This window comes from Cyprinus carpio, chromosome B6 (assembly GCF_018340385.1).
Source record: "Cyprinus carpio isolate SPL01 chromosome B6, ASM1834038v1, whole genome shotgun sequence".
Taxonomy (NCBI): domain Eukaryota; kingdom Metazoa; phylum Chordata; class Actinopteri; order Cypriniformes; family Cyprinidae; genus Cyprinus; species Cyprinus carpio.
The window spans coordinates 10,550,442-10,574,085 of NC_056602.1; the positions used below are offsets into that span (position 1 = coordinate 10,550,442).

Sequence of the window (23,644 nt, forward strand, 5' to 3'; positions counted from 1 at the left end):
ATGTAGACAATTATTCCTTTTTCATTTTACCCAGTGGCTCTTGCGATGATTTCTTTTCCTCACAGCCAGTGTCAGACTTGAGGGTGTGGCTGCTGCTATTCAGAGAATCGTCGTGTCCATCCTCATCATCCAGGATTCCTGCAAAGCTGATCTTCCTCTCATAGCGGTGACGGCCTAGCTCAGGGTCCAGACGCAAACGACAGCTCTCTAAATCCTATTGAAATCAAAAGACAAGCCTGCTATATGTATTCTTTTACTATGCAATTTAAGATCCGCTTACCCTTCAATCATAAGTCAAACAGGCTGAATATGCAGCAAGGCTTCAACAGGGATATTCATTTGCCATTCCTAATTCTATTCAGTAAATTTATTTTTTCAGTTAGTCTAGCACAGTGCACATAGCAAGGTGTTTTTTTTTTTTTTTTAAATAAATTAGACCGAATAGAATAGAATAGAATAGAATAGAATAGAATAGAATAGAATAGAATAGAACAGAACAGAATGGGTACAAATCTTTATTATGCCATATACAGACATAATGAAAGATGAATGGAATATTTTTATGAAGATATGATTTTATCAGATCTCTCTGAATTGTTAATCATAAAGCCACGCAAAACATGTGGAGAAATTTTTTTAAAGTAATTTCAGATTTGTTTTTATTTATTTTCAGTTATTTTACTGCTTTAACTCAAACTTTTTGTTTACGTTAATATGATAATAGTTAAGATAATAATAATAACAATGTAAAAATGAATCAATCTTGTCTGAGGGAGACAATACCAAAACTGACCACAAGGGGCTCTGTTCTGGGTCTGGGAAGACAGGGAAAGGTCTCTCGCAGGAAAGTGGTGATCTCCAGAAGCAGCTGACAAGCAGCCATCTTCAGAGAAAAGGGACATCCACACTTTGTGGGGTTGACTGTGTCTGTTGAAAGAATCATAAAAAAACCATCAGCTAAATGCTCAACTATTATATTGGATCCGAAAAGTCCAACGTCTGTTTGTTTTATCAGCATTCATAATCTCCAATCTTACTGTCATCCAGATAATCTTCTTCCTCATCCTCCTTTTTTGCTCTCCTCTTGCTCTCTTCATCATAGATGAAACCCAAGATGTTGGCTGGACTCTCAGTGTCTGAGTGGCAAATTTCACTCAGCCGAGTGCCTATCGCCTTCAAGGATACAAATATTAGATGCAGACAAATACCACATATGAATTTCTAAAAAAAATTACATAAGAATGTTTTCTGCAGGAAAGACTAAATTTGCATATCTATCAGCATAATGTGACTCACATCTCCCCACTGGTAAAAGTGTTTGGCTGCGTTCCACTGGAGCTTTGTGTTTCTTTTGTTTCCTGCTACAGGCGATCGTCCTCTGGACAGCCCTCTCTTAGTGATGTTCACATGGTGACCTTTCATCCACTCCGGCCAGTTACCACGGTTACAGCGATGCACAAAACGAGCACACTCCAGGAAAAGCGAGGCCCTTGCCACCACAGGTGCTTCCTGGTGAAGACATTTCGCAAAATTAACAAGATAATATTCTTGACCTTGATTTAAAGATGCGGGGTGTAAACTTTTTAAATTGGATGGTCAGGGTAAAATGTACTTAATTTGTCTTCAGGGAACATGTAAGTATTTATGTAGCTTCTGAAGTCCAGTACTAATTGAAAAAATATCATCGTTAAACAAAATAAGAAGATTTTACACATCATCATCCAGTTCAAAAATGTTCATCCCCCGGCTCTTAAAGGGTTACTCCACCCCAAAATGAAAATTTGGCCACAGGATGCACTGTTTCTATGTGTATTTAGCTTTGACTTGTAATAAAACAGCGCATCCTTGTGGCGCGGAGGACACAGAAGAGCATACGCAGCACGGTGATATGGAGTGACACAGAGGAGACCGTCATAAAAAGTGTTCCCGTCGCTTCATATAACCCAGAGTGCACGTCTGATGGCAGATGGAGTATTCTGATGACGACTTTCATACCTTTTATGGACCTTGACACTGTTATTTACTTGGCAGTCTATGGGACAGTCTCAAGCCTCCAGGTTTTCATCCAAAATATCTTAAATTGTGTTCCGAAGACAAACGGAGCTTTTACAGTTTTGGAATGACATGGGGGTAAGTGACTTATGACAAAATTTTCATTTTAGGGTGAAGTATCCCTTTAATGCATTGTGTTACCTTCTTGGGTTTTGGTTATTTTTTGAAAATTTTTTGTTGGTTTTTTATTGGTTTTTATTTTGTAATCAGTGTGAAATGTGAAAATACGGATCTCATAATCAAACAGTCACTTCTGGAAAGGGTTCAAATATGCAGAAGATGCTGGAAAACCAAAGAATGTGCAGTACTTGGGGGATTTTTCTGAAGAACAGCAGGCAGTTGAACTGCTCAGGACCAACAAGGAACTCATGAACAACCATCACAAAATATAAAAACAGTCGTGGATCATCCAGGAAATTACACATAGTATTAAGATTCAAGGGTATGTAAACTTTTGAATGGGGTCATTTTTATAAATTCAGTTATTATTTTGTTTTGTGGAGTATATGTAAACATATGTTATGTGAAATGGCTTATTCCGGACAGTACTATATAAAAAATAACATGCAATTTTCATGATCCCTCTTATTTTGTTTCAAATTATTAACATTTTGCACATTCTGCAAGGGGTATGTAAACTTATGAGCACAACTGTATATCAAAAGGCACTGACAAATTTAGAAAAAAATAAATACATAAACATAATAAATGCACATTTAAGACTGGTATACACTACACAACTTTGAAACTGATTAACAAATTTTAAAACACTACAGGCATCATACACTTGCCACCTTTGTCTAGCATAATATCATCACACATTCTGGGCATCATAGACTAAACAACTGAGGATCACACACACAATTAGACTTTCAAGGCATAATGTGCATCCTTGCTAGGATCTGCGACAAATTAAAACTTGTGTTGTAAAACTGACTAAAAATATCAAATATGTTTGATATCCTCTGACTGGATGGAATCATAGTCTGAAGCTAAATATGTGCTCTAAATACAAAATGTGATTTTCTGTGAAATCCATCAGCTCTGACTGGCTCTGGCTTTCGTCAACTAGCGTCAACTCATTCAGACACAACTTGTGTAGTGTATTCCAGCCTTATCTTGATTAAAGGAATATTTGGTTAAATCTCTCCCTATATATATATAGAGATATTTTCTCTGTATATTTTACAGTCTAGTATATATGTTTCAAAAGTAATGTAACACCATTTTTTATATACATATATAAATATAAATAGAAGAAACAGAACTGACCAGGTCCAGCGCTGCTGCTAAAATCGAAGCATCTGGTATGGTTCCCGGCTCACAGCAGTTCAACAGGAACTGAAATCTCTTCATGCCCTGTCTGATTGCACCTAGATTCACAATGTTCTTATTCTTCATGGCCTCCTGACTGGCGGCCAAGCGCTCCTGGAATCCATGGCAACCTTGTCGTGGTACAGAACGGTGTCAGTGAAAGGACTGTAGAACCTCTACATGAACAGCTGAAAATAGCTTATGAATATGCATCTGGTGATATCGAATGAACATGCAAGTCTGTTTTTTGGCACTAGTCTGAAACAACAAGAATACTCAAGATTTGCAAATCAAACCATGACTTCTGATATCCCCTGAACAAACATCTAATAACTGAGCTGAAGGTTCACGACAACTCTGACAAAGCTGTGACGGGTCATGGTGCCGGGTCATAGGTCAGAGAACCACAGTCCCTCTTCCAGCGGATGGCTCTGACAAAGATGGACAAACACACAGAGAGCTGGTATGGAAGATGGTAGAGGAGTGTACCAGAAGCACAAGACACGTCAAATACGGGCACACAAACAAACAAACAGAGCGAACTGTGGACGGGGGTGGGGGAAGGCACCCCAGGATTCTACCATCTTTCTCTTCTGTGTGGTGAAGCTTGGAAGGGTTCCTCCGACCAGACCGCCATTTACCGAGCCGCTTGAAGAAATTCTCCTCTTCCTCTCGCCCATATTCGATAGCGCTACCCTCCGACAGCTTCACAGCACTGGTGAACTTGACCTGAGATGTACAGAAAAACTCAAATCAAGTCACTGTATTTGTGTATTTGTGTATATGTATATATATATATATATATATATGTATTTGTGTCTAATAGCTCTACAGCAATGATATATATATATATATATATATAAAAACATATATATATAATAAACATATATATAAACATATATATTAACATTTTTGTTATTAGAATTAAAATTAATGTAATAAAATTTACGTTAATTTATATATATATATATATATATATATATATATATATATATATATATATATATATATATAATTTTTATTTCATCTAGTTGCCACGGAAACATTTTGCATTTTAATTTAGTTTAACTTGATGTACTAAAATAAGTGAAATACAAATTATTAATGTAAATTTAATATTTTTTATATTATATATATATATAATATATTAATATAAAATGTATGTAAATAATTTAAATTAATTTACATAAACATATTTGAAAAACAAATAAAACAAAAAACCAAAAGCTACTAAAATGAAAAAAAAAGTACAACAGAAAAAATATATATTAATAGGATAGTAATAGAAGGGATATAAAATATAAAAATAAAAATTGAATTCAAAATATGAATAACAACTATAATAGTCTACATATAATAATGCAATAAAATAATAATCTTTTTTTTTCATGGAGTTCATACATATAATGACTGGAATATACATTTTTGATGAGCATGTTTTTGATTACTTTTTAAGTTTTATTTACATTTTTGAGGGGTATAAAATTAAAATGGTCAAGGCAGTGTTATTTTAGTATTACTGATATACTATAACATTGATATACTATGGTTTTTGTTAACATTTTTAATTAGATTAATTTTCATTTTTGTTTACTTAGAGAGGGAAAATATAACATATTCAAAGAAAGTGTGTAAAGGAAAATATGTTATTAACTGTTTACTTGATGGTAACACCACATGACAATATAGAGTCATTAAACTTGAAAATGGTATGAATCCATATCAAACCAACATGGATAATATTACAGAACTTTGCAGATGAGTTCTAAAATAGATTTTTTTTATTACCATGGACACTCTTATTTGTCATGGACCATCCTTACCAACTATTCTAACCTTAATACTCAGTAAATGCAGAGAATTGCCCTTACCTTGGAGCTCTGTCTGATAAAGGACAGTCTGTCCACAGAGCTGATGTCCAGCAGGTCCTCCACTCCATCAGCCAGACCAGATAGAGAGGAGCGTTTCAGCCAGTTTCCTGTTCCACAAGTTAAATGGTTATATGAAATAAAGTTAGTTTAGCACTCTGGTAACTCTTGAGACCTATTTAGGGTTGCTCTCTGGTACCCTTTAAAGGGAAGTGCAAACAAGCCAAAAGGAATGTAAGAGGGAAGATTTCAAGCAGGTACTCCAGCTCATAGAGCATAAACACAAAAATGGACAAATAACACATACACTCACAGTACAAAAAGTATGATAAATAAATGAACCTTTATATGTGAACCTTTTTTTTCATTTTTTTTCTTACTTAATGTTACTTTATGATGATGTTTGATTAGTATGAATTAATAAAAATAAGTAAAATTGAGTGAGTTGGTGGATGGCGAGCTTTCCTATGGCATGCTGGTGACAAAAAGGAAAGAACAGAGATGTGAATGATTTTTCATAACATTCCCTAACACACCAGTAAACCAATCACAACTGAAGACTCTAGTTAAAATACAGTTTATTGGTTGATTTAAGTCCTAATATAAATTTTACAATCTCTCATTTTACAAGCATTCTTATCATTAAGGTTGTGTAGCAGAAAGAACTTTTATAATCTTACCTATGCGTTGCATGGACATAAACACATTAAAGAGAATGCATATCTTCAATTGTTATGAACAAATTAAAGTGAGTAAATGATTCCTGAAGAATCATCTGTGTATGGAAATTATAGATTTGTAGTTATTAGGTTACAGAGATCAAATTACTATCAATTTTGAACTGTTAAAATAAATTTATTTACTGTACTTTCTATTTTACTTACTGTTTAGCTGCTGTTTAATGAGTAAATGTATTTGATAATATGGAATATTATGAAACCTGAATCCTGCTTATACAGTAATTCTGTAATTAAAGAAATTCAGAGAAAGGGTAGCCAAGGGCATGAAGTCGTGTTGTTAACAGTGAAGAATATAATTATCTGCTTTGTATGGGAAAACAAAGGAAAAGAGACAATTATGGTTATGTTTGTAAAGAATTTCTCTCTCACAGAAACATACCTATGGGCAGTTTGAGTTTCTTGCGTAGTGAAATCCGTCGGGAACGTGATCTTGAACGCCGATCTGTGGTAGTACCAGAGTGGGCAGTGGTGCACTCTGACGTATCCTGCTCTGATTGGCTGCTTGTATCACTGGCGGCACTCTGAGATTTGAACATCTTCCTCCAAAAGTCTTTCCTTCCTAAAAGCGCTCCTGGGATTTGCTCCTCACTGATAGACAGAAACAGATAAACACAAACTCAGCCCATGCATATATTTGATTTATGCATTACAAATATTTGAAACTGTTCAATTTGATTTACAAATAAATGTTTAAGTGTACTAAGCATTGATGTCTTCATACTAATCATGTGAATAAATATGTCATATTTATGAATGTACTTTTTTGCTGAAGATGGCTTGGTCTCCTCCTTTTCGTCTGTTTTTTTAGTGGTATTGAGTTTTTCAGCGCTGTCCAGAAGGGCACTGAGAGCCACACGTCGGAAGACATTTCCATGGGACTCCTTAATAAACTGAACCAGCTGACGTATGTCACAATACAGGCCCTGATTTTTGTGTGTTAAGATGTAAGGAGAGACAGTCATAGTGTGAATGTGTGAAAATAGAGAGAGGGAAAATAGAAAACAGAAATATAGATTTAAATATTTATTCTTTTGTGAACAATGGAGTGCTTTTTCTGCACAGGTAATCATGAGCTATTCATTTTACATAGTCTATACACATAGAAGCACTCAAAGTAAAACTAGTGCTAAAACTGTCCTAACCAGATGCAATGCGTGAAGATCCCAGCCACAAAAAAAAAAAAAAAAAAATTTTTTTAACTAATTTTCAGGGGAAGTTGCACAAAGGAAGGTCGACTTGTTGCTAAAAGTTGCTAAATGACATTGTGATGTCATTGCGCGATGATGTCATCACGTAATCACGATGCAAAATTGTGTCACTGCATCAAATCTCAGCAAAAAAAAATGTTTGTTTGTAAAATAATATAAATGCATAATATAATAATATTAAAATATAAATAAGTGTAATTTTAAATACAACATTGAATTATTAATTTTTTTTAAAGGGATCATATGATGTTGCTAAAAATAACATTTTTTTGTGTATTTGGTGTAATGAAATGTGTTTATTTAAGGTTAAAAAAAAAAAAACATTTTTTTTCCACATACTGTACATTATTGTTTTTCCTCTATGCCTCGCCTTCTGAAACGTGTCGATTTTAAGGCTCATCGCTCTGAAAAGCAAGGTGTGCTGTGATTGGCCAGCTATCCAGCGTGTTGCGGTTGGCCGAATGCCTCAAGCATGAGATGGAAATGTTACGCCTCTTAACATATTGTGATGCCTTGTCAGGCCTAGAGTGAGCCGCGGTCTAGAGTGAGCCGCGGCCGGCTTGAATGAGCAGAGGCGGGCGGCTTGAGAACGGCGCAGCTTCATCTACAGTGAAAGCCGATTTGGCAATCCACAGCGCGAAGTTGATGTATTTCCTCAGCGACCAGCACGGATCAGCTCCAGGCATGACGAAGCGGATATCATCCTCTTTTGGAAAGCCAAACAAAGTAGTTTCACTTTCACAGTGAAACACACTACATCTATACTACATGGCGGTGGCGACGGCAACAACAATACTACAACGAGAATAAAAGGTACGCCTTCTTTCTTTGCATGAACATCTGGGTGGCGTTATGCAAATCTTCCCACATAATGATGTAGATATGTGGGGGCGTGGTAGAATGAGCCGTTTCAGGGGGGTGGACGAGTCTCAACTTTTATAAAGAATATCTCTTTGGATTTGAGACTTTAGTCTTTGCAACATCACAGATCTTCTTTATTCACCAAGCGATTGTAACACTCCAAAGAGAAAGGAAAATTTGAATTTGCATCATATGACCCCTTTAACAATTACAATTAAGATTTTTTTATTAGCTAGTAAACTAGTAAAACAACATATTCTGAACAATTATAGTTTTAAGCAGTGTATTAGTAGAAGGAATTTTTCCGTATTGATTTTTCACAGGTTTTTTAATTGTTTTTTGTGTTTTCAGATTACAGGGTTATAACAGATAATGAATTACTGATAATGTCATGGAAAATTACTAGTACCTTTTCCATTTTTCTAGATATGTTTCTTACATTGTACTAACTGATTAACAATCACAGGTACCAGCTACTAACAAGGTGTATCACAAAGCGGTTCTTTGACATCATACACCGATCGGTCTGCGCAGCGGCACTTCAAGCCGAACACACCTAATTAGTATTTATGAATTGCAAATGGCAGCTAACTTCATTCATGTGATGTGTTTACTGCTATCTTTGGTTTCCCCTTTTTGTGTAATTTATTGTTTGACTCATTTATTAAAAGTTGCTAAAAGTTGCTGAATAAATTTTAAAAATAGTGAAATTTCTTGCTAGATACTTTTGGAAGAAAAGGTTTCTAGGGTAATCTGAAAAGTTGCTAAATCTAGCAACAAAATTGCTAAATTGGAAACACTGGACTGAATGCGAAAATGAAACATGATGTAATGATATCAATCACAAACCAGAGCCAATCAACAAATCTGTCTCAGTTCCGCCTCACAGTGAAAAACAGTAATGTAACTGCGATCTCACAATAAAAGCTACTTTCTCGCACTTGCAACTTTATTTCTATTAATTTATGGATTTATTTCTCACAACTTGTGACTTTATTCACATAATTTGCAACCTCGTTTCTCAATTTGTGACCTTATTCTTGCAACTTTACTTGCGACTTAAAGTCGCGATTTAACAGAAATAGTGACATTTTTTCTTCTGTTCTGTATTGTGACCTACATCTGATTAAAAGTGATTATTGAAAATAATCCAAAAAACAAGTGAAGTAAGTATCGCAAATAACTAAATACAATCTGGATAATTTTAGGTATATAAAAAACTGCTTAACAACTACAGCAGCAAAATTATATGTAAAGTCAATGATTATCCCCCACTTAACAAACTGTATAACAATTTGGTCTCAAGCTAAAGGTAAAACAATGAAGCCTATTTTCTCCTTGTACAAGCAGGCATATATTAAGTGCTGGACAGAAAACCCAATACTTACCACCACTGCAATATTTTGGGCAAATATCATATCCTTAACTGGGAAAATCTAACAAAATACACTGAAGCCTGTCTGATGTTTAAAAACCTAAATGGAAAAACTCCTCCACCACTAAGTAATTTTATTAAGCAGAAAAATTTAAACAACGGATCTACAAGACCCGCTCAGAGAGGGGACTGTAAAATTCCTTTCAGTTCCACACTTCCAATTGAAATAGAAAATTGTACCACTCCTTCAGACAAAGTCTTAAAGCCTGGCTTTTAAAAAATCAGACGTGATAATTTTTAATCTATGTAGTTTATTGCTCATTGTTTTATTACTGTTGTTATTAGAATCTGAATCAGATCAGATCTGAATGTGAACTTCTAGACTATTTTAAGGAAGGGATAGGGTTCACACAGACTGATGGTTGGAGAAGCCTGGTATACGTCACCGGAGATAAGTGTGTTTTAGGATATGGGATCTCATATTTCCATGTTTAAACATGATGCTTACATGATACAATTAACATTGAAATAGCAAAGATATGCCTCTTCACTTGTTGTTTTATTGTATGGTGCCTGGTTACTGTAACTATCACCAAATGTAATTTGTTTAGTTAAATGCTGTAATCTGGTTATGTTATCTGTGATGTTAATGTGTTGTGTGGTGGAGGTATTTTTTTTGGATGATTGAATTTGAAGTGCACCACCACAGTCTCCATGCTGTGGACCAGAGACTTGTCTCCTCCAGTGGTGAAGTTGTTCCCGAAGCCAGCCTTGTCTGCAAACACAAACAAGTCATCACAGAGGAAAAACTGTGACCTTGGTGCCATGTCTGGGCAAAATAAAGTCACTCAGCCATAAGTGCCAAACAATAAAGGGAAGCAGGAAGCATTGATGTTTACAAGATGAAAAGGGGGGAAATCAATAGCACATATGATAGGAAAACCTAAAAAGTGATTTGTGCAGGGTTTTGAAGGTTTGCATACATGCAAGTGACTGTGGCCTGAGAGATAGTAATAGACCTAACAATCAGGTCATGCTCTGATTTCACAGTGATGTTGAGTTTAGTTTAGCTGGGTCTATAAAGCCGGTTTTTAGATTGTTTATTCGGTAAGGCCTAAGCACTGTTTAGCTCTGCTACAGGCGAGAACATCACCCTGGACATTGTGAGGGGTGCAGGAATGGGTGTAGTGCCTAGTTTTGGCAGTAAATTTAGATATTGTGTATCTACCGATGTTTCTTTTATTCGCCCTCCTGGACCTCTCACCTGCACTGCCGTATTCTGCAAGAGAAAAGATGGTGGGCAACATTGGTGTCAGGCCAGCACAGACATGTACTCGTAAGTCAGGAAACACCAACTCATTCCAAAACACACATCCACGCACAGACGCACACCCACAGATGCAAAAAGAAGACGACCCAAAAAAACATAGGGATATCATTTTCATAACACTCACTCATGTTCACTAACTTGCCAGAAATCAATCGAAATTCAGCTTATTTTGCTTTTTTGATTCCATAAAATTTAAAAATACAAACAATAAGAATTGAAACTGTCAATATGATGTTTGGCAAGTCTGCTGAAAGGATGAGTGATGAGGGACTGGGGTACAAACAGTTTGACAAACGGACGGACAGAAAGAAAGAGAGAAAGAAAGATAGATAGAGAAAGAAAGAAAGAAAGAAAGAAAGAAAGAAAGAAAGAAAGAAAGAAAGAAAGAAAGAAAGAAAGAAAGAAAGAAGTACTAATGGCAGACATGAAGGCAGAAGACAGAAGAAGCCAAGGAGCGAGAAATGAATGACATAAAAATATGTAGAGACGATCTGTATTTCCAGCTAATTTTGTAACATTTGCTTCAAGTTTCTCATTTAATACTTTGTAGCACATGGCCTTTTTAATGGATTTTAAGACTTCTTTATTGTGATAGAACTGTAATGTCATAGCTAGGATGTCCATTCTTCAATTAAATATACATTTTTGATGTTGGATAGATATACCAAACCTCCAAACCAAGTGTGTAGCAGCTTATCATATAATCTACTGAAAAGACAGAAATAGAAAAGCCCTGATATGACACTAAATTATTCTGCCTGCTATGTTAAGTGCTATGATCTGTTCTGATTGTTCATAGCTGTTATAAAACAAAATTTATGTTATGAATCTGAGACATGTGGTATGACACAGAAATATCCAGATGTTCTGATAAATGGAAATGTGACAGCCACAGTGTTCAAAGGAGAAGCTATTCACTCCAGTCACATCTACAAGAAATGAGACTTAATTGCACAATGTACAGTTAGCAGGTAATTTTTGGAAAATATTACCCCAGACAGGGGATCAGGTACCACCTGTTTAAATCTGGAGGGGTTTGTTTTCCCATAATGACTGGCTAACTCTACAGTACATTATCCTGCTTATTTACAGTGCCTTGTGAAATTATTCATACCCCTTATTTTATTTAACGTTTTTTTTTTATGTTGCTGCCTTATGTTAACCTGCTTTAAATTACTTTTTTCCCCCATCAATCTACACTCCATACACCATAATCATAAAGCAAAAAACAGGTTTTTAACATCTTTGCAAATTTATAAAAAAAAATAAAATGGTTCCATTGCATAAGTATTCATACCCTTATCTGGGACAGTTAAAATTTAGCTCAGGAGCATTAATATTCCTTGTAGATGTTACTACACTTCAAGTGAAGTAAACCTGTGGCAAATTCAATTGAATGGGTATGATTTGGAAAGTCACACGTCTTAATAAAAGTTCTAACAGCTGATACTGCATATCAGAGCAAAAACAAAAAGCACTGAGGTCAAAAGAACTGCCTGAAGAGCTCAACCGCACATCTGTGGAAGAGTTCAGAAAAAAAAAATTCTGCTTCACTGAAGGGTCACAGAAGCATGTAGTCTCTGTTACCCTTAATGGAAGAAGTTTGAAACAACCAGGACTCTTCCTAGAGCTGGCATCCTGGCCAAACTGAGCAAGTGATGGAGAAGGGCTTTGGTTAGTTTGGTGACCAAGAACCTGATTGTCACTCTAGTTGAGCTCCAAGATCATATGTGGAGATAGAAGAAATCTACAGAAGGACAAACATCACTGCAACACTCCACCAATCTGGGCTTTATGGCGTTGTGCAAGATTCAATCCTCTCTTCAGGTAAGACACATACAAACACTTGGAATTTACAAAAAAGCACCTAAAGGACCCTCAGACTCTGAGAAACAGGATTCTCTGGTCTGATGAACCTCAATTCTAAGAATCATGTTTGAAGGAAACCAGCTCTGCTCATCACCTGCAGAGTACTATCCCATAAGTAAAGTGTGCTGGTAGCAGCCTCATGCTGTGGGGCTGTTTTTAAGTGGCAGGGACTGAGGAACTTGTCAGGGTAGAAGGAACGCTCAGTGCAGCAAAATATAGAGATAGCCTTAATGAAAACCCAGTCCAGAGCATTCAGAAGCTCAGACTGGCCAGAAGGTTCACCTTTCAACAGGAAAATGACCCGATGCACACAGCAACAGTGGCTTATAGGCAACTCTGTGAATGTCCTTGAGTGGCCCAGCCAGAGCCTGAGCTGGAACCCCATCAAATATTTCTGGAGAAACCTGAAAATGTGCATCTGCCCTCATCCAACCTGACAGAGCTTGAGAGTTGAAAAGATGAGGAGAAGGATGGCAGATAATTGCCAAAGACTTGAGGCTGTTAAGGTTCTTCAGCTAAATATTTAGTTAAGGGTATGAATACTTATGTAATGTACTTATTTCACTTTTCTTTTATTTTGAATAAATTTACAAAGTTGTGACAATTCTGTTTTTGCTTTGTCATTATGGTGTATGGAGTGTAGATTGATGTAGAGAAAAAAATAATTATTTAAAGCAGTTTAACATAAGGCAAAATAACAAAATGTGGAAAAAATTAAGGGGTATGAATACTTTCGCAAAGCACTGTACCAAACAAATAAATACATGCATAAGAAATACTGATCTGATTTTATTATCTTACTTATAGATTAACTTAGCTTTTGCTATAAAGAAAACAGCTAATTATTACTTAGAACAGTGAAACAGTACATTAATTTATATTTTCTTATTCATGTTAAATTTAGATTACTTCTTCTGTGGACCAGTTATTTAACATAATAAGCTACAATGTAAAATGTAACTTTATTTATTTTAAGTTTTCTCTCATCCAGCTCTTTATGTCTCTTACCAGTTAGTTGTTCTTCCAAGCAATGGTTTCATTTTCTTGCTTCTAGTCATCTATCAAAGGTTTATCCGCACCATATTATTAAATTTATACTCAAGTCTTCCAGTTCTGAGTCACAAGACGGCACCAATAAGCTATTCTAAGTTGGTATGAAAACAGATGACGGAGTTATACAAGAGACATGAAAATAGCAACGGTATCTTGCCATGGAGAACAGTCAGATATACAGCTTAGCAGTTATTATTGACCAGAATTGAAGTTTAATATTTACTTCAAATTTTACATAACCCTAAAAAATTAGTTTGTGATACACTGTCTGTCCAAAGTTTTGAATAATTACGTTTTTTTTACCAAGGCTACATGTATTTGATCAAAAACACAGTGAAAACAGTAATATTGTGAAACATTACTAAAATTTTAAATAACTGATTTCTGTTTTCAGATGACAAAGCTGAATTTTCAGCAGCCATTTATCCAGTCAACAGTGTAATGTGATCCTTCAGAAATCATTCAAATATGGTGAAATTAAGCTTTAACATCACAGGAATAAATTCTAAATTCAGCTTTGCCATCACAGGAATACATTACATGTTTAAGAAAACAGTTTAAATTGTAATATTTCATAATATTACCATTCTGCTGTATTTTTAATAAAATAAATGCAGTCTTGGTGAGCATTAGCGACTTATTTCAAAAACATTAAAACATTAACATTAGTCCAAACTTTTGACTGGTAATGTTCTATTGCTTTAAATTTCAACTTACAGTATTCTGAGTTTTAAAGGTCAATACACAGCTCAATAATCAAATTGTAAAAAAGATCATGTTTATCTCTCTTTTAGGAAAAGACAAATCCATCTCTATAACTGATGCATGAAAATGGGGCTCATGCTGTATCTTTGGAGATTTCAGAAAAGGGATTAAAAAATATGCCTGGGCATGTTAAAGACATGCACTTAATAAGTGCAGCTCTGCCCTCTTACTGTCAGTGATTGGCTCCATGCAGAAGCCAAGTAGGGCATGCAGGAAATCCACAATGTTGTTGAGCGAATCCTTATTAACGTATTCTTTCATAGTCTGCCGGAACTGTACTTTATCCAGCTTGTACAGAGTAGTCAAACAATTCTGCGCCTAAAAAACAGGAAAGAGCATCCGGTCATTAGCTTTTGTTGGAGACAAACTGCTACATGCAAATGTACTATATTCTACATATTTTATGAAATTCATATCATCTGACCACATGACTAATAGTCTGACAGCAAATCAATCTAATGCTGTCTAACAGAGATCAGTGATTAAACCTCTTAGAGAAAGATTAATCTGTACTGTAAAATGATATTTTAATTGTACACATATATTGACCTGCATCCGAAGGCGGTCTCCAGAAAGCCCACGATGGCCTTCACCACAACCGTACGCACAGCCGAGTGATTTTACAATCTTAATGAGCATGGTGAGAGCCAACCTGTGAGTGCTGAGTGAAGTGTCTCCATCCTGTTGATGATTTTAAAAAAATGCATGAAATCTTGCATGTGATAATTACTCACACATTTACAGCAGATATATTAACTGTCTTACCTGGTTGTCCTTGTTATTCTTTATATCATCTCTGCTTCCTCCACGACTCTCTCCACCCCCTCCTCCTCCATCTCCTCCACCACCTCCATTAGGTGCTGCTCCTGTGCCTCCAGCCGCCTCCCCCTGAGCTCCACCCACACTCTGACTGGCTCCCTCCTTTGGACGCTCCACCTCTTTGTCCTCAGGTTTGGGGGCTTTCTTAATCACACTGGGCACAACCCCCAGCTGCAGGAGGCATTCGATGATGTTGAGCGCCACGTCACAAATCCGAGAACTGATGTCATGGGTGAGTACGGAATACAGGGCCCGCAGAACAGCCTTAAAAAAACAACACAGTGGTAAACAGGAAAGGCAACACTACTCATAATATGAACCATATGGTCAGATCTTTTCAATTATTTTCATGTTAAAATAATTGTAACATTTTGTTCATGGCCAATCTAAACACTACCAGTCAAAAGTTTGAAATACTGTAATTACTTTTTTTATGTTTTAAAGAAGTCTTTTATGCTTACCAAGACTGCATTTATTTGATTAAAAATTAGTGCTGTCAAACGATTAATTGCAATTAATCGCGTATAACATAAAAGTTTTTGTTTGCATTATATGTGTGTGTTCTATGTATATTTATTATGTATATATAAATCGACACACATACAGAATATATTTAGAAAATTTTTACATGTATGTACATGTCTATATTATTTACATTCATATAATTTATATTATGAATAAATATCTTTAATATATAAACATAACATATTTTTCTGAAATATATACATGCATTTGTGTGTATTTATATATACATAAATATACACAGCACAAAACTTTTATTTTGGATGCAATTAATCTTAATTAATCGTTTGACAGCACTATTAAAAATACATTAAAACAGTAAATATTGTGAAATATTATTAAAATAATAGTAACCATTATTACAATACTTGTTTTCTATTATAATTTATATAATTATATATTTATATAAATGAGCTGAATTATCAGCAGCCTTCATTGTCACATATTCCTTCAGAAATCATTCTAATATGCTGATTTGGTGCTCAAGAAACATTTATTATTATTATTAATGTTAAAAGCATATGTTGCTTAATATTTTTTGTATAAACTGTGATACACTACCATTTAAAAGTTTAGGGTATGATTTAAGAAAAATAAAAATAAATCAATACTTTTATTTAGCAATAAAAAATGACTACTTACATTTGTCATCTTAAAAAAAGAATTCTGTTTTAAAAATGGAATTTTCTATTTACTGAGAAGCCTGAAAAAAATATTAAGCAGAAAAAAAAACACTGATAATAATAAGAATCATTGCTGATAACTGTATATCAAATCAAAATATTCATATTAGTATAATAAGAACCTTCATTTAACAATGTAAGAAAATCCTTTTTAACTAAAACTGTATAGCAAATTTGTCTCTCTATGAGACTAAACCCATGCCCCTTTGCTCAAGGCTGAACCCCTTACCATAAGGTCCAGCATGCCATTTTTCAGAATGAAGTTGTTAGTGCCCTCAATAGTGTCTCGGTCCTCTAGCGATGTGTAATTGATGCAGGAGTCTGTCAGACTTCGGGGAAGGTTGGAGCAGGCCAGTGGCTCACATGGCATCTCAGGGATGGGAATGGGGTTACACAGTTTCTTAATGTGCTCTGTGAAGAAATCTGTGTAGCCTACATTAAAGGAAGCCACAGTTGTGTTAAATGTAGCCATGGTGATGGTGGAGATCTGGGAACGAACTGAGAAAGAAGTCTATGAGTCAAAATCACAAATGATTATTAACAATTCAAACACATTTCTATATTTATTTTTTTTCTCTAAAACGTTCAGCGAACCCACTAGCATCTCACAGTTTGAAAACCCCTGTTGTATTGTATTCATCTTTATTAATTTCAATGAAAGATGAACTGCAATAGATTTAGAATTAATACTGTGAAAGTGCTATTTATTTGCTTACCACCCTCTTTGATGGTATTGTCACTGTGACTGTTGGAGTGTTCAGGCAAGTTGTGGTGGGAGTGAAAATGTTTTGCTCCAAGACTGTCCACATCTCCGGCAGTATCTGAGCTTCCACGACGAGTTAACTTCCCTCAACACAACAAAACACAACCACAATATGACAATAATTTGAAGCTAAACTCAAACAAGTGCAAGCAATTTGTATGGGCAGGGCTAATGCACTAAACCATAAAGCACAGAATCCCCAAAAAATTTTAATACAATTTGGGAAAAAATAAAATAGAATTTGGGAAATTGGGAAAGGGCCCAATTGCTTTACAAAAATGTTTAATAAATTATTGCAATTATTAAATTGTTAAAGTTTTATAAAAGATTTTTGATGCACTAAAACGGTCTAGAAAAAACACAGCATGAAGAAATAAAATGGATTTAATAGGGCCCTACATACCCATGATAGTGGAAGGCCAACCCCCACGGTCCAGTGTGCGACGGTCATCTCCCAGTCCAGAGAAGCTTCCGAATGAGAAGGTGCTACGTGTGGGTGAGACATCCAGGTGATCCTCGTGCATCAGGAAAGGTACACCCATTCGACGCTGGCGTTTCTTCCCAGTATGGTGGAATGGGATAGAGCCTTTTCTCTCTCGATCTTCTCTACGGTTCTTAAACTGGAAAAAAAAGACAACAGAATAATAGAATAAAGTGCATAGGGGCATAGTGAAAGTTAAAAGTAACCTTGCATGTGATATCAACATTTTATCAGAGGTTTTGCAATAACTAAAATATATATTGATTGACTGTCTGAAACTATGCATAAAAATAATCTGCATACCTTTTTGAATATGTTCATGCCCATCTCAATTGAGAGGTCAGGGACTGCTGGTCTCCTGAGGTTGGTAACTGACACTTTAGAGAAGGTCTCAGAGCTCAAAGACCTGCTTTCCTCATTACATTTTAGAGTCATATCCTTAGAAAAACGGCAAAGAAAAAAACAGTGTATCAGAGGTATGCATTTTTAAAAAACCTATGACTTATGATGGTTAAAATGTTGAATAATAGTATTTCAGTTTATTACACATCTTTTAAAGTAGCAATCGCGCATCCTGATCGTGTATAATGAACTTTATCTTGTCCAAAATTAACAATTATAAGATTGCTCAGTTATCCTTATTACTTATTACTAGTGGCATCTTTGGATTTTTATTTCTGGAGAGGCAAAATCAGTCAGCTGCCAAGTCTAACATGGGGGCATCTAGTTATTTTATATCAAGCAAAAATGCATTTAAACCATCCACAACAAATGGCCGTATTATCTCACACAACACAATTCATCAACAAAATATTAACTGAATATTATTAGGATCAGGGTTATTTTCCATCTTGATTTACTTTTCACTATGTTCTGTGCCTGTTTGCCTGTGTTCCCCATCCTTTTTAATTTCCCCATAAGTGCGTTTCTCCTACAATTTCCTGAGTGTGATTTGTGGATTTATAAAGGCTGTGTTTGTTACTTATCTCCATCCTTGTGTGCTTTAGTACTCCCACCATAGTGTGACAAGTAGTAATACAGATATGCCACTGCCCATTACCATCTGAAAGTGTTATGTAAAAACACACTCAGTTACTGACATAGGATTGTTACCTGTGTTTTGTGAGTATTAACCAAAGAAGGTGTAGCAGCCACCATGGAACTACTGCGGGGCCGTGGTAAGGGGGGTATCAGGGGCTCAGGGGGGCGTTCAGGCTTCTCCTGCAGTATCTGACGCAGCCGCTGCAGGTAGTATATGAGGGCCCAGTGCACACCCTCTTCTGTCCAGTGAGGCTGCATCAAGCAACGCAGCACGGCAACATCAAAATAGGTAGCATACCTTGCTCGCTGTGATACAGAGATGCCACCAGGGACTGAGAAACTTTCAGTGAAAGAAAGAAAGAGACATATTTGTTACAGAAAATGATGGTCAGAAAGAACGGAAGTTCAGACTGAGCCTGCTCAGGATCGTTGCTTGGCAACAGCAGTGCGAACACATGCATAGACTAACACTGTGACAGATGGGAGTCCGACTGGAACCAGACACTATTTATCTAGCCAACATAGGATGAGTTTCAAGAAAAAATGCTTTAAAATCTTTCTAGTTTTAGAAGATTGTAATAGATATACTTTTTGCCAACACTTTACAATAAGGTTCAATTTGTAAACATAATTTAATATGTTATAATGATGTTTTAATATGGTAAAAATGAAATTTCAGAAGAAATTTTAAGCATTTATCTGAAATAGAAATATTTTGTAACATTATAAATGTCATTAAATAAAAATATACATTTCTATAACCCCCCCAAAAAGGTGTGTATGTATATATATATATATATATATATATATATAATATATATATATATATATATATATATATATATATATATATATATATATATATATATATATATATATATATATAGAATGGTATAGTGTATAATGTTACAAAAATGTTAAGTCAGATAAATGCTGATCTTTGTTTCTATTCATCAAAGAATCCCGAAAAAAATGTACTCAACTGTTTTAAAGTTTTGATGATGATAATAATAATAATAATAATTATAATAAATAATAGATTTCTGAAGGATCATGTGACACTAAACAGCAAACACTAGTAATGATGCTGAAAATGTAGCTTTGATCACAGGAATAAATTACATTTTGAATATTGAAACAGAAAGCAGTTATTTTAAATAGTACAAATATTTCACAATATTACTGCTTTTGCTGTATTTTAGATCAAATAAATGTAGGCTTGGTGAGCAGAAGATAATTCTTTTAAAAAACATTTTTGACTAGTAGTGTAGAAATTATAATAATTATTGTAAAAGTATTTTGTCATTATTATTTCATGATAGCTATTGCATTAACCGATCAATTAATTTATGGAAACTTATAAAAGTATACCATTTTTGTCAGAGTAGAACCACAGTCTTAATATGATTTATTCCCTATATTGACAATGTTCAATGTTTTCCCTCAATTCAAAACAGATTAATAAATAGGATCCTGCTACACGCACCACCTGTAGGTACAAACACTCACTTTTTTGGTTGTGAAAATCCTTTCTCAAAGGCCTGCTGTGAGGACCCTCCCTTCTCCACAGAGTTGCCACGGCGACAGCTCTGTCCCGTCACCGAGGGGGAGGGGGAGTCTGGCTGGTCTGATTCACATACCACCTGAAAGCCGAGATAGAAGAGGAAATCACATGACCCCAGCTGAACAATGATGTTAATGCACTACGAGAGGAAATTAATATACGCCAGGACTAAATGAGCCACAAGGGGCTGTGCAGCTGCAAATCACAGTCTGAATACTCACTGCAGGGCATGGGTTACTGGTATCATGAGGACTACACTGGTTATTCACTGGAGAATTCCTCTTTGCTGTGGAGAATATAACAGAGATAACAGATGTGTGAAACATGAACAATGTACACACAAAGATAGAATTGTATTTTGGGTTTAATGCTGGTAAAACACGGCAAAAATTAAATTGTTATTGAGGACAGAAGCGATAGAAGAACCGTAAAAAAAAAGTGAATTTACAGAAATCTGACCTGTAACAATGTTACGCATGGGTTTGACAAGGGCAGAAAAAGCAGGAACATCGGGTTGACGGTGCTCCCACATTGGCTGCCAAATAACAAGTCCACCAGCCAGTCGAAAGGTGAGGTCAGACTCCTGCCAAATGCAAAATGATCAACATTTTTTAGCAGTTTAAGCTAAATTAATAAACCATTATTTGCAAAAATAAAAAAGTACATTCACAGCCATAAAATTAAGGATTTTGAACTGATAAAGTAGGGCTCAACAATAACATTTTCCTTGCTTTGTCATAAAAAAAATTTAATCTGACCCACCACAAAAAAATTATCAGTTTATATTTTAATATTTGCTAGAAATATTTATTTTTCAGCGAATTTTAGGTATAATTTTTCATCTTTAAAATACTGAAATTATTAAATAATTATAATAAAATAATATAATTATTATATTACACTATAATAATTAGAATATGTTTTATTTTTATGTATATTTAAAAATAAAATGGAAATTGTACAGCTGTAATGAAACTCACTTTCATTATAACACATAACATTATCTAGTGTCAAATCAGAAGAATTTACAGCAACAATGTAGAACAGATCATGGAAAACTAAGGCATTAAAATGAATGCACAAGATCAATGATGTAATATTTTCATTGGCAATGCAGCCACTTCCATGAAATCTTTCACACTGGCCTTGTGCCAGCAGGACATCATTGTTGAGCCCTGCAGAGAAAAAAATAAATTAATAATATCAACACTAAAAGTTCCAACCTTGATCCGGTTAATGAGGGGGGCAAAGAGAAACACAAAGAGCTCCACAGTGGCCATGTTCTTGTGGTAGAGTTTGGCACGGGCATATTCATTCTCTTCAGTTGTGCTGCCATTGTGGTCTGTGAGACCCTGGTTCCCCATGGGCTGAAGGTAGGCACTACTGCTACCACTGCTGCCCCCAGACCAGCCGTGTCCCAGGCCAGGCTCTTGGTGGCACTCCTGGGCCGCCTCCAGAAGCATCCAGTGTAGAGTGTGAAGGAGTTTCGTTTCAGCTACCCCGAGTTTATCCTGGTGTCCTGGTGAAGAGAGATTGCTGACATGCTGGTCAATGAAATTAACCACAGAATGAACTCACCCAAACACACAGTGCACAAAGGACATAGAATTTGTAGTTTAATAAGGGTTCCTACCTAGCTTGTTGCGGTTCGAGAGAAGTATGGCAGTGCAGTGGAGAACATGAGGCAGAGCAGCCTGGACCAGCTCCCAGCGAGAGATGCTCTGGATGGCTTCAGTGAGGGCTGGAGAGAGCCCGTGAAGCTTGTTCTCCACCAGCACCCGCTCAAATGACTATAGGCAGGATAAAAGTGTGAGACATAATCCTCAAGAGCACTTATTAAATGATTGCTTCTTCCTGTTACAGTATTATTTGTACACGAGAAAGAAAACAGGATATAACAGCAAGACTGCCAATCATATGGCATACTAATACTAATCCCAATAATAATAATAATAATAATAATAATTAACAGAACTGTATGCAGATTTGTTTTTATTTCTTACTGGAAAGAAACTCTGCAGCTGTCAGTAGAACAAAATATTCACAGTTAAATTCATGATTTCCAGTCTTGAAGATAGGGTTGCAGAATGCTTAATAATAATTAAAAAATTGCACAGTTCATTTAAAAAATAAAATAAAAATACTTAAGGTATTTATATAAAATACTTAACGTTATATATAACGTTAAATCAGTTAATCAAATATGTATATGAACCTCTGATTTAGGCTTACAGTCTCTGAGAGAGAAGAAAGATTATTCACAGGTGAAGGTGTTCACTTATGATTATTAATACACTCACCACACAGGAGGCTTCATACTGCTTCCCTAACTTCGGCCGCAAAAACGCGCTGTAACAGATATTTTTTTTTTATTATTTAGTTTCATATCATATCATAAAACTGTATAAATTAACAGCCATAATCGAGCCGGCAAGGACACTCTGTGCCACAGCATGATTTTAACTGAAACTGAATTATGGCGAGCTCTGATAAGGCACTGACAGCACGATTGCTCTACGAAGGTGAAATATTCGATAGAATATTCTGCCAATTTTGTTCAGGGTTTCATTCTTTAGACACACAAAGGTGCGGCGGTGTGTGAAAAGATGACGCACGAGACACCAGCGCAACAGAAATCCATTCAGAGACCGGTATGAGAGATGCATACGAATGAGAACCGCTCTGCGGGAGCCATATACGAGGAAATCAGACTAATCACTCGCAGAAAACACCTGTTATGCCACGACTAAATCACTGACCTGGTCTGTCTCCACAGGAAGGTTTGGATCGGAAACGGCACCCCCCGGCAGTTTTCCTGGTCACTGTCATCCAAGCTCTTTCTTTTCACCATTTTTGACCTGCTGGATTCAAGGGTGCAGACGGTCTGCTCAGGGATGGATTTGATTCACGACATCGGAGCGTAAAATGGCTGCAGGTGTAGACTTGTGTCGACACCACCCCGTGGAGCAGCGCTGAAAGACCGAATCCACTTGTCAATTAAGAGCACCGGGTTGAAGATACGGCTTCAAATACGTAATCAATGAGATGGAGCGACGGACACCCTCTGGGTCTTAAAAGCTCGAGATTCGTAAATATTTCAGTGTAACAATTGATACTGTTTTATTAGTAACCAAATCGACAATTCTGCCAAAATATCACAGCACCTACAAGCACTGTTACAGTAATAAAAAAATAAAAATATGACAATATGAGAACCATGTAAGAAGTTTTAATCCCAGTCGTTTTAATCAATCTTTCTTTCTTTCTTAGTGCTGGATAACATCAAATTAACAAAGTTCAGTGTAATAATAACTTTAGCAATTAAAAATTTTAATG

General features: G+C 35.7%; 1 protein-coding gene across 1 annotated transcript in view; it reads right to left on the reverse strand.

Annotated features, from left to right (window-relative positions):
- LOC109082946 (protein unc-80 homolog) overlaps nt 1-23,264 on the reverse strand; it is a 44,346-nt gene extending 21,082 nt beyond the window's left edge. Inside the window, exons 1-26 of the mRNA XM_042725666.1 lie at nt 23,068-23,264; nt 22,609-22,657; nt 21,942-22,098; nt 21,532-21,827; nt 20,768-20,891; nt 20,530-20,594; nt 20,254-20,387; nt 18,817-19,084; nt 18,007-18,141; nt 17,626-17,842; nt 17,176-17,307; nt 16,689-16,957; nt 15,201-15,518; nt 14,985-15,116; nt 14,606-14,753; nt 10,647-10,697; nt 10,101-10,193; nt 6,734-6,947; nt 6,354-6,562; nt 5,238-5,344; nt 3,948-4,095; nt 3,325-3,497; nt 1,297-1,509; nt 1,038-1,173; nt 794-927; nt 31-214 (exon numbers count right to left, since the gene is read on the reverse strand). Coding sequence (XP_042581600.1) covers nt 31-214; nt 794-927; nt 1,038-1,173; nt 1,297-1,509; nt 3,325-3,497; nt 3,948-4,095; nt 5,238-5,344; nt 6,354-6,562; nt 6,734-6,947; nt 10,101-10,193; nt 10,647-10,697; nt 14,606-14,753; nt 14,985-15,116; nt 15,201-15,518; nt 16,689-16,957; nt 17,176-17,307; nt 17,626-17,842; nt 18,007-18,141; nt 18,817-19,084; nt 20,254-20,387; nt 20,530-20,594; nt 20,768-20,891; nt 21,532-21,827; nt 21,942-22,098; nt 22,609-22,657; nt 23,068-23,159 — 4,198 coding nt within the window. The 5' untranslated portion in view covers nt 23,160-23,264. The remainder of the gene's footprint in view (nt 1-30; nt 215-793; nt 928-1,037; nt 1,174-1,296; nt 1,510-3,324; nt 3,498-3,947; nt 4,096-5,237; nt 5,345-6,353; nt 6,563-6,733; nt 6,948-10,100; nt 10,194-10,646; nt 10,698-14,605; nt 14,754-14,984; nt 15,117-15,200; nt 15,519-16,688; nt 16,958-17,175; nt 17,308-17,625; nt 17,843-18,006; nt 18,142-18,816; nt 19,085-20,253; nt 20,388-20,529; nt 20,595-20,767; nt 20,892-21,531; nt 21,828-21,941; nt 22,099-22,608; nt 22,658-23,067) is intronic.
- Nucleotides 23,265-23,644: the final 380 nt, after the last annotated feature.